The 12,252-nt window shown below is 40.2% G+C and overlaps 1 protein-coding gene across 1 annotated transcript in view; it reads left to right on the forward strand.

The window, feature by feature from the left end:
• The first annotated feature begins 2,379 nt into the window (after positions 1 to 2,379).
• Positions 2,380 to 12,252, forward strand: part of Brip1 (BRCA1 interacting DNA helicase 1) — a 128,350-nt gene continuing 118,477 nt past the window's right edge. The window contains exons 1-3 of the mRNA XM_021177469.2: positions 2,380 to 2,496; positions 3,388 to 3,499; positions 9,134 to 9,307. Of these exons, the coding sequence (XP_021033128.1) occupies positions 2,404 to 2,496; positions 3,388 to 3,499; positions 9,134 to 9,307 (379 nt within the window). The 5' untranslated portion in view covers positions 2,380 to 2,403. The remainder of the gene's footprint in view (positions 2,497 to 3,387; positions 3,500 to 9,133; positions 9,308 to 12,252) is intronic.

Genomic DNA, 12,252 nt, shown 5'->3' on the forward strand with positions numbered 1-12,252 from the left:
CGGAGTGCAGCCCGGAGAAGGAGGAGTGGCTGTACCCTTGGTACCTGGCTGCGGCCGAACAGCCGGTGAGGGAGGACTTTTCGTACTCGCGAGCTTTCCTTGTAGGTCGGCTCCGCGTAGCCTTCTGTCAAACGCCAGCCCTTCCTTTTCTCTGGGAGCGGGAACCAGCCGCGGGCGAATGGAAAGGAGGGCGCGGGGAGGGGACGGGCTCCTGCGGGCTGGCGCTGGCGGGCTCTCGGGCTCTACGGTGTGGCTCCCCGTGGACGTGTGAGAACTGGGAGCTTGGGGAAGGAAAGCTGTGGGGCAGGGAGCCTGTCCTTACATTCTGTGAACGCAGGCTGGAGGTAGCCCCGGCTTCCGCCATTCTTCTGGAAGGGCGACAGATTTGTTCCCCTCCACCCCTCGTTCTCTTAAAGAGACAGGGTCTCACCCTCCAGCTCCGGCTGGGCTGGAACTTGGTGTGCAGACCTGGCTGCCCTCGATCGTTCATACAGAGATCCACCAGAGATTGTTGAGGGCCAGGAGAATTGCGCCACCACATCCGGAAGTGTGAGAGGAATGTTGCCACAGCTTCAGGCATAGATTGCCATCGATTAATTTTAGTAACACAATATTGAGTTTTTGCTTCAGAATAAGCTGTTAGTGTCCATTAAACCTCAGAGGTTTACAGATAAAAATCAGTGATTGGATACTTTTTCTAACAATATCTTTTATTTATTCTTTGATAGTTTATGCATATATACAAGGTATCTTTTTTTTAAACTATTTTTTTTAAGATTTATTTATTTATTATATGTGAGTACACTGTAGCTGTCTTAAGACACACCAGAAGAGGGCGTCAGATCTCGTTACGGATGGTTGTGAGCCACCATGTGGTTGCTGGGATTTGAACTCCGGACCTTTGGAAGAGCAGTCGGGTGCTCTTTCCCACTGAGCCATCTCACCAGCCCTATACAAGGTATCTTGACCTATCCCTAGTACACCCTTCACACTGCTTCGGAGACCCCTTCACACGCCCCTCCCACCCAATGAGTCCAATTAGTACTGCCTGATGGGATGTTGACAGGTCTCGTTGGCTTGATTTTATGCAGGTCTTGTCTGACAGAACAATATTTAGAAATGAAAAATAACTTAGAGTGGTGGGTTTTTTGGAGCACAGAAGCTGTGGTTAAATTTATTAGTGACTTCATGACCTGTTGTACCTTCTGTCTTAACCATCTCCATTCACAGACTGAGTTTACCAGATTTTCTCACCATTGTCGAAATTCTTCGGTCAATAAAAGTGTCTGGGAGGTTAGGTGATGCAAACAGTGGGATTCAAATCTATTTTCTTTCAATTATAGTCTCCTGATTTCAGAATTACTGAGCTGGCTCAGCAGGTGAAGGACTCAACCGAGCTAGCAGTGTTTAATTCCTGAGACCCACATGGTGAGAGGAGAGAACCTATTCTGGCTCCAGAACATTGTCTTCTCACTTCCACACATGTGTCATGCCATGCGGGTTCTCCTCCCCCAGTAAACTAAAAGATGATTAGAAAAAAATTAAGTGAATTTCTGTGGAAAGATACTTTCTCCCTTACAACAATTTTTAAAGTAGACATTATTGCAGAAAAGAATTTTAGACTTACAGGTGAAAAATGTTAAGTCATAGATACAGCCTGTGCTTCCTGCCCATTCATCTGCCTTTTCCTTCTAACTGGGAGAGGGCGAAAAGGGCAAACAGGAATGTACAGAATAAGAGGAAACAGTGAGGCTATGGAATAGCAGAGCTGCTTCAGAAATCTGTTGTATCTATAAGTTGATTATATGTAATCAAACTTGTCATAGGAGCTTGTGTTGCATCTGTCATGTACAGTATGTTTTTACATTATTTAACTTTTACAGCAGTCCTGTAAGGCTTGTTTCTGTTAGGACTCCTATTCTGTACCTGAGGACATGGAGTTCTAGAAAAGTCAAGTGACCTGCTTTGCATCACATAACTAATACATCATGGAGTGCCAGTCTAGACTGGTCAGACTCTAGTACATGCTCTTGACCCTGAGATTTCTTTATAAGACCAAGATTTTTTTTATTTCTATTACTTTTATATATGTGCTTATTAATTCCAGTTTTTATTATCAGACTTCAGCTCTATTGCTAGGTGTCTGGTTTTCTTTGAATGACATTATTTCGATATGTAAACTGTAATTCTTTTTATATTTGTGAGTGTATGTGTGGATGGCTATTCCAGGTAAATGCAGGTTATTGCAGAAGCCAGATAAGGGTGTGAGAGTCCTTGGAGCTGGAGTTACAGGCATTTGTAAGGTGCCTGATGTGGGCTCTGGGAATCCATCTAGCCAACCCTTCGATACTGATTTTATTGTTTCTGTTGTAGTGAAGCACCTAAAGTATAGAAGAAAGCAGAATGTCTTCAGTGTCGTCTGAATACACCATCAGTGGGGTGAAGATCCACTTTCCCTGTAGAGCCTATCCAGCACAGCTTGCGATGATGAATTCTGTAAGTCTTTTACAGCAGTTGAGTCTTTACCAAGAGGCTGTGGCTTGTGATTCCAAGTATACATTGAATTTGTGACTATTCACAGGTACAAAATGATGGCTAGGATTTGTTGGATTCATCTGGAAGAGCACCTAAGTTCTAGGAAAGTGATGTGATAACTCTGAAGCTGTGTGTATTTAGGTTAGGATGTAGCAAGAACATCTGAAAAACAGTTTCAGCTCCTTTAGAATTTTGGTTTTTATTCTTCATTTCTACTACCTTTATGTTTCTATTCAAAGTCATTATAACCCCTTTTACTAGCAGTATCTCTCATCGAGTGTTTCTCATAGATATTTATAGGTATTAGTATTGCAGTCTTTTGTTTGTTTGCTTGTTTGTGTTTTTAGATTATTTTTATGTGTATGAGTGTTTTGCCTACATGTGTATCTGTGCAACTTATGTGTGCCCGAGGCCTGAGGGGCCTAGAATAGGGCATCAGATCTCCTGGAACTGGAGTTACAGGTGGTTGTAAGTACCACGTGGTGCTGGGAATTGAACCTGGGTCTTCTGCATGAGTAACAGCTGCTCTTAAGTGCTAAACCACCTCTCTAGCACTTATCACAGTTCCTTAGAAAATGCTTGTGCTTGTATAATTAAATATAAGTTGCTTTTTAAAATTCTCATGCTTGACATGTTTATAAAACCAGCAGACTGTTCAGAAGAAATGTAAAGGAATAAAGTCTTAAATTTTAATAAAATTCTCTAGTTCTTCCCGTGCTGTAAGCGTGTTTCCTGGGGTGCATCCTGACTCTGCTGTGCTGTTCTAGTCCTGGTCCTGTTCCATGGAGAGAGATCTAATAAAGTAATCACTTATTATTTTCTTCCTTTTAAAATTGACATCTTTGTCCACAGATTGTCAGAGGACTAAACAGCAGCCAACACTGTTTGCTGGAGAGTCCCACAGGAAGTGGAAAAAGTTTAGCCTTACTTTGTTCTGCATTAGCATGGCAGCAATCTCTTAGTGGTAAGTAAAATTCTTATTTAAGAATTATTATATTTATTTTTGTATGCATATATGTGTGCACATGTGCTGTGGGGTGGAGGTCAGAGGACAAGTTGCTAGAATCACTCCTCACCTTCCACCATATGGTCAGTGCCACCTGTGTGTCTTTACTGAACCTTCAGGCCAGGCCCAGGAAATAGTTCTTGATATTTCAGACTGCTAGTTGGGACCTGAGAAAAATATAAAAAACTATACTTTATTCAGATCGGTTCAAACATTGTTCTAACTGTTAAGACATTTCCTCAAGATACCTCATCTGTGCCAGGCATGGGGGTGCACATGTATAATTCCAGCATTTAGGAGCCAAAGGCAAGATGATTGCTGCAAGTTCAAGACCAGCCTGGTCTATGTAGGAAGTTTCAGGTCAGCTAAGGCTATATAGCACCGCCCTTTGAAACATAACACAAACACACATGCATGCACGCACATTATGTCTTCCAAAAGAAATTGAATGCATCAAAATTAACTTTAATATAATTTAGTCCTTTTACTTGGTCAAGCAGAGATTGTATGAATGTTTTAGATATTTAGAGTTCTTATAAAAATAATTAGATGATAATTTGTATCTAATAGGAGATGGAGCTCTGATGGTGCTGATACATATACTAGTTGCTTGTATATATCTTGAATATATTTGCTTATATGACTCATTAAAATGTGAAATATAGGATAAAGAAAATATATGTCTTAGTTAGGGTTTTACTGCTGTGAACAGACACCACGACCAAGGCAGTTTTTACAAGGACAACATTTAATTGGGGCTGGCTTACAGGTTCAGAGATTCAGTCTAATATCATCAAGGCAGGAGCACAGCAACATCCAGGCAGGCATTGTTCAGGAGGAGCTGAGAGTTCTACATCTTCATCTGTAGAACTTCTAAGAGAAGACTGCCTCCCAGGAAGCCAGGACAAGGATATTAAAGCCCACACCCACAAGGCCACACTTACTCCAACAAGGCCACACCTCCCAACTTGCTACTCCATGGGCCAAGCATATACAAACCATCACAATGTACAGAACTAGCATAATGGTACGTGCTAGGAAGCCTAGTACTTAGGAGGACAGTGAGTTAGAGTCCAACCTGGGCTACATAGCAAGAGCCTAGTTCTAAATAAATAAATAAGATTCTGGTTGTTCTACTTGTGTGAATGCCAGATAAATAGAGGCTTGTTGTAACAATGCTTGTATAAATTTGTTATGTCCCATTCTGTTAGTTATTGCCATAGTTACACAGTAAGACTTTGTCTCAAAAAACAAACTTAGCTAGGATTTATCATATGCCTTCATTCCTAGCACTATGGAAGCTGAGGCCTGAGAACCAGGTCTTTGAAGGAAGGAAGCCTGGGAGACAGCAAGAATCTGTCTTAAAAAATAAAAAACATGGTACATTTACACAATGGAGTACTACTCAGCTATTAAAAAGAATGAATTTATGAAATTCCTAGCCAAATGGATGGACCTGGAGGGCATCATCTTGAGTGAAGTAACACAATCACAAAAGAACTCACACAATATGTATTCACTGATAAGTGGATATTAGCCCAAGATATGAGATACAATTTGCTAAACGCATGAAACTCAAGAAGAATGAAGACCAAAGTGTGGACACTGTGCCCCTTCTTAGAATTGGGAACAAAACACCCAGGGAAGGAGTTACAGAGACAAAGTTCGTAGCTGTGATGAAAGGATGGACCATTTAGAGACTGCCGTATCCAGGGATCCATCCCATAAGCAGCTTCTAAACGCTGACACCATTGCAAACACTAGCAAGATTTTGCTGAAAGGACCCAAATATAGCTGCCTCTTGTGAGACTATGCCGGGGCCTAGCAAACACAGGAGTAGATGTTCACAGTCAGCTATTGGATGTATCACAGGGCTCCCAATGGAGAAGCTAGAGAAAGTACCCAAGGAGCTAAAGGGATCTGCAACCCTATTGTTGGAACAACATGATGTACTAACCAGAACCCCGGAGCTCTTGTCTCTAGCTGCATATGTATCGAAAGATGGTCTAGTCGGCCATCAATGGAAAGAGAGGCCCATTGGACTTGCAAACTTTATATGCCCCAATATAGGGGAATGCCAGGGCCAAAAGAATGGGAATGGGTGGGTAGGGAAGTGGGGGGCGCTATGGGGGACTTTTGGGATAACATTGGAAATGTAATTGAGGAAAATATGTAATAAAAATATTAAAAATTAAAAAAAAATAAATAAAAAACAAAAATAAATTTGAGTCCTGGGCTAGGGGTGTAGCTCAGTGATTGATGTAGCTCTGTGGTGTAAGTTTTAACTAGCACGTGTAAGGTCCAGGGTTCAGTACTCAGAACTGCCAGGAAATAAACATTTAGCATTTATACCTAGATAACAAAGATACTGGAGTACTGACTCCCATCACACCCTTTTTCATGGTGAGTCCTGGACTTAGATGTTTGTAAATTCCAACAGGTGATTCTGAATTAATGCTTCTCTTTGTAAAAACCAGGGTTTTGCGGTAAAATGCACTTAATTGTTCATGTACTTGCTGATAAGTGCTTCTGTATGGTTGTTTTTATTAAAACAATCTAGGTAAACACAGAAATTGCTATTAACATTTATTTAATAAAATACTTCAATTTTTCTTAAAGGTTTATTTTCTTTTCAGTGATATATGTATAGGTATATGTAAGCTGCTCACAGAAGGCAGGAGACAGCTAGATGGCCTGGAGCTAGAGGGACCGGACTTTGAGCCTCTCAGTATCTGTGCTGGAAACTGAACTTGGGTCCTCTGGAAGAGCAGGACATGCTCTTAACTGCTGAGCCGTCTTTCTAGTCCCAAGAGTTTGTAATTTTAGTAATGAATCTGAAATATAGCATTGACTATTTCTCAGCTACATAAATAGATAAGCATTAGAATAGTGTGACATTAATCATAGGAATGTATACATGTGAATACATTCCTATGTATGTATGTATAGGAATGTATATATGTGTACATTGTTGTTTTGGCTGTTCCTGGTTGTCAACTTAACTACATCTGGAATGAGCTACAATCCAGAAATGGAGGGCACACCTGTGATACAAATCTTAAGGCTGGAAGACCTGGATCTTGACATAGGATTACAGACGCTTTTGACGGAGACCCTGAGACATAGTAGTCATGAAAGGCTTAGGTTTAAGCAAGGTAGTACAAGTCTTTAATCCCAGGAGAATGAGGCCAGCCTGGGACAGAGCAAATTCCAAATCCAGCCATGGTGGTACACACCTTTATTCCGGGCCATACATTCTCCTGAAGGCCTACATAAGGACAGTGACAGAAGGAGGCCTCCCTCTTCTTCTCCTGCTTGTACTTACTTGCCAGCACATCTGTTGGAACCCTACTTCTTCAGGATTCCAGCTTATGCAGAAGACCAGCTGAAACAACTAACCTTGTGGGACTGAGCAACTACTAGACTTCACACTCACAGCTGCCCATTGTTGGGCACGCTGGAAAACCCTGACTAATATAATTGTTAAAAGAAATGTTTGGGCTGACAAGATGACTCAATATGACTTTAGCCTTTATTTCTAAGCCTAGTGATCTGATTTCAATCATCAGAGCCCATCTGGTGGAAAGAGAGACCCGGCTATTGCAAGTTGTCCTCTGACCGCCACATGCACACTGTGGTGCACACACATAAACACATACTCATAAATAAACATAATGGAAAAGAAATGTTTGTGTTATTGATAGAGCTGGGAAGCAAGGGGTGGACAGATGGCTCAGTGGTAAGGGTGCTTGGTACTGCTCCTGATGACCTGAGATCCATCCCTGGAGCCACATGGTAGAGGGAGAAAGCTGGCTCTTGCAGATTGGCTTCTTTTCTTCCCCACTTTAAAACAGACAAGAGATCAAATAAAGAGTGTTAACAAAAAGTAAACATTTTCTGATCTGTCCGTTTTGGTTATTATTGGTGTCATTCTTTGGGGGAAAGTGACACTTCTGGTCAATAATTGAAATTTATGACAGTTATCTGGGATGTTTTTAGGTTGTAGATGAAAAGACATTGTCATCAGCATGTTCAAAAACATGTCACTTGTTTTCCTTCTGTTTTTATTAGCATATATTAATTATATGTAATGGGTTTCATTATGAGGTTATCATACATGTTTATAATATGTCTTCAAGTTGCTTCCTTTTTATCCTGAGGCAGATTTTTACTGTGTCGTCTGGGCTGGCTTTCCCCTTCCCCCGCCCCTTCTCCTCTGAGAAGATGGAGGCGTTCCCTGGGTGTCCCTCCCATGGTGACCTTTTGAGAAGGATGAGTTGTGTATTTCTGTATCATGTGAGCACACAGTGTAGACCCTGTAGTTTTCTAAAAGAGGATTTATTTTTATTATATGTGTGTGAGTGTATTTTCTTGCACTACAAGCAAGCCTGGTGCGTGAGCAGCCCAGATGAACGCATTGGAACATTTATAACTGGAGTGACAGGTGATTTGGAGCAGCCATGTGGGTGCTGGGGACTGAACCCCTTCCAGGCCATCTCTCAGCCCCCATATTACAATTTTTAAAAATTACATTTAAGTATCTTAATTACCTTTTAATAGCATTTGAATATTATTTTAAAATGTATTCTGATACTTGAATCAGATGGTGTAGGTGATACAAGGTTTCTGTTTCATTTTGTTATTGTTTGTTGAGGGAGGGTTTCTCTGTAGCCCTGGCTGTCCTGGAACCCACTGTATCCCAGGCTGACCTCTAACTCAGAGATTTGCCTGTCTCTGCCTCCTGAGTTTTGGAACTAAAGGTGTGAGCCACCACTGCTCTGGCTGGAATGTTTCTGATTGAAGTAGAAGTATAATGTGAGCCTGGATATGGTGGTGGACACCTCTAATCCCAGGCACTCAGAAGGCAGAGGCAAGTACATCTTTGTAAGTTTGAGGCCTGCATCTTCTACTTAGTGAGTGCCAGGACAGCCAGGGCTTTGTAGAGAGACCCTATCTCAAAAAAGAAATATAGTATGGATAGTGATAAGACTTGTCTTTATTACTTAGGACGCTGCAATTTCAAATTCTTCCCTTAGGGAAACAGCAGTAATGAACCATGTATTTCCCATGATTGTTTCAATCCTCTTTTTTGTTTGATTTTGAAATAAATCTGATTAAGAGCAAATACAAGAATGGTGTACCTTGAGCCGGGCGTGGTGGCACATGCCTTTAATCCCAGAACTTGGGTTTGGGAGGCAGAGGCAGGCGGATTTCTGAGTTCGAGGTCAGCCTGGTCTACAAAGTGAGTTCCAGGACAGCCAGGGCTATACAGAGAAATCCTGTCTCGAAAAACCAAAAAAAAAAAAAAAAAAAAGAGTGTACTTTTAGTTACATTATTAATCTTTATTGTTATATTTTTGTGGTTTATAAATTGGTAACATTTCTGTACATATTACAGGCATAGCCTTTCCTCCTGTTTTGATTTGATACTGTAGATAAGGTTCAGAGAGATTGTCTTTCTTAGTTTTATCTTGTAACCTGAGAAACTTCCAATCCTTGGGAACTGTGGTGGTTGCTTACTTTAGCTGGAAGGAAGGTTACTCTTCAGTCAGTTAGTTGTACTGTAAGTAGAAGGTGTCTTCTTGTTTTTAGAGAAGCCAGTGGATGAGGGCCTGAATAAAAAGCCTGAGGCACCACCTTCATGTTCGTGTGCATGCCATTCAAAGAATTTTACCTACAGCGACACAAACCTGGACACTTCACCTCATTTCAGTAGTCCAAGCAAACCATCTTCTAGAAGAAATGGAGTCTCATCACCCTGTCAAGGTCAGTTATATTTTGTTGTGTCTGTTGGAGTTATTACTGCCGTGAAGCTTAATTAGGATGGCTTTAGCTAGTATTATTATATATTTCTACCTAATTTCTCTAATATTCTTTTGTTTTAATTATTTATTTTGTTTATATGAGTATTTTGTCTGCAATGTATGTCTGTGTAGCATGTGTGTGCTGATGGCCTCAAAGGCCCTGGAACTGGACCTTCAGTCCCCCTGAAATTCTTTTTAAAATTATATATATATATATATATATTTTTTTTTTTTTTTTTTTTTTACTTTGTGTCTGTGTGGATGGGTATGTGTGCCACAGCACTCACGTGGTTGCCAGAGGACACCTTGCTGGTGTCCATTCTCCCCTCCCACCATGTGAGCCCTGGGGATTGAACTCAGGTCTTGACTGCACGTGCATTTACACACTGAGCGTCTCTGAAATCCTTTAATTTATATTACTTATTGTTGCTGCTGCTGACAGAACTTCAAGCTTCATTCATGTCAGAGGATGGGTTTTGAAATGAACAATGTGTCCTACTGGAATAATTTTTATTGTAACATTGACTGCTTAAAAACTCTTGAACTTTTTGTGTTCTCACTTTACTGAGATATTTGCTAGGTTAAACCTTTTTTTTTTCTTTCTTTTTTTCCCCAGTATTTTTTCTGTGGTGTTGTCTGTCACCATTGATGAGCTTTGCTTTTTATGGAAGTGGAATTTTACATGTGGTCTTATGTCTGTCTTTTACTTGATATTATATTGGTGAGAATATATTGTTTTTATTCTTTCACTTTTTCCTGTAAACTGTTTTCTTGTATTAATATACCAGGATGTATTCATCTAGTCTGTAGTTGTCAGATAATTGGGTTTTTTCCACTTTTGTTTAGCATGATGGACTTTCTCATTTGTATGAGTACAAACAGATATTTTCTGTTGTATTCATACTTAGGAATGGAGTGCTATAGCACACACATTCTACCAGCTGTGGTAGATAATGCTGGCAGTTTTCCCATTTTTGTGCCCTTTCCTCTAGCCCTCCCTCAGTAATGCAGGTATACCTTACTTTATTGTACTTTGTGTGGATATTGTATTCTCAAATCAAAAGTCTGTGGAACTGTTAATTGAACACATTTGTTGATTCCATGGTTTTCTAAAACCTCAGATTTTTTTTTTTATCAATAAGGTATTTTTAAAATTAAAGCATTTTAAAACTAAGTTACCTCTTTGTGGGTTCAGAAAGACCGTTCATTTGTTAAAATGTTTGCTGGGCAAGCATGAGGATCAGAATCTGATTCCCCAGCACCCACTTAAAAATCTGAGTGTGGGAGCTGGAGTGATGGCTCAGAGGTTAAGAGCAAGAACTGGTCTTCCTGGGAGCAGAGTTCAGTTCCTACCACTCATGTCCTCTGTGGGCACCTACACTCTTGTTATGTACATAATCAAAAATAATAAAACGAGTCTAAAACAAAATCTGAATTCACTGATGTGGATCTAACTCCAGCATTGAAGAGGTGAAGACAGGATTCCTGGAGCTTGCTTGTTAGTCAGTTTAGCCTACCAGTGAGCTCCACATTCAGTAATGGACACTGTATCCACACCTCCCCACGCGCCCCCCCCCCCCCCCGAGAAAAACGTCTTACTTCCATGAATATGCATATATGGGCATGTGCACATGTGTGTATCCATATGTGGATACCCACATGCATGAACATACACGTGCATTCTGACAAACACAAACAAAACCACGTGAAAAGACTTGGCATATGGTATAGATTCCATTCTGTATTTATAGGCTCAAATTCTTGGACTTGCTTCTATAGATCTTTCTACCCTGTACGTAGCCTGTAAATCTTTTCAGTCAAGGCATTGCTTCACTTACATTGATTTTCATGCTATCTGGTCATTGTGTGGACTCAGTATAATGAAGGACTGTAAAAGGGATTCAAGCCACAGAAGTTGAGAAAATGAGTACAGGAATAGAGGAAGGAGGTGCCTTTAAGAAAAGGTACAGAGGAAATGGGAAGAACTAATGTATAGGATAGTGAAAAACAGTGTTATGGGCATTGAGGAAAAGGAAATGTGTTTGCCATAGTTCCAGGAAACGGGATGCTGTGTTTGTCAGGACTGAAGTTGTAGGATGATGAAGTAAAATGGCAAATCTATTGCCCCTAAGCGCTGTAAATTATTAACTTTATGTATTGGACGACTTTCTTTAAAATTTACTCTTCACTTTTGTAAGATGGGAGTACTTTAATAATTTAGTAGTTATGAGGGTTTTGGTGGTTTTAAGAGTGAGCTTTCAGGGTTGTGAGATTAAGACATTATATTAGTTTATTCTATGAACAGTATTTTTAGCCTAATGACCCTGATGAAGCTTAGTAGGACAGGAGCATGAGGTTTTCATGGAAATGAAGTAACATTTGTGGAGTCTTGAGGGACTCAATTTGCATGTTTTGTCAGGGTCCTTTGCATTAGGCACTGAACCTAAAGCTTCCCACATGCCAGGCAACTGCTCTACTGAGTTATATTCCCAACACTTGCAGTTATATTTCTTAAACCATTAGTAGAGTATAGCCTACAAAACATGAATCAATGGGAAAGACAAATTGGCTGTTTCTTGTTAAATGTATGTTTATCAAAATGCTTGTAATTATGATAAAAATAAATTGATTGATCAAAAGTATTTTTAAAAGATACCTTGCCAGATGTCCTGTCACATATCTTTACTTTCAGAGGCAGAAGCAGGAGACTTTGAGGCTAGCCTGATCTACCTAGGGAGTCCAGGACAGCCAGGGATACATAGTGAGATCCTGTCTCAATCAGCCAATGGGAAAAAGAAAACTATAAGTTTTAAACTATCTTATCAATTTTATAGAAATGTCTTAAATCTTAGTTTTCTTCTAAAAATATTGCATAGAATAAGTTATTTAAAATACTTTCATTGTAAA

Source organism: Mus caroli, unplaced genomic scaffold (genome assembly GCF_978045245.1).
Source record: "Mus caroli unplaced genomic scaffold, Mus_caroli_1 scaffold_13, whole genome shotgun sequence".
Taxonomy (NCBI): domain Eukaryota; kingdom Metazoa; phylum Chordata; class Mammalia; order Rodentia; family Muridae; genus Mus; species Mus caroli.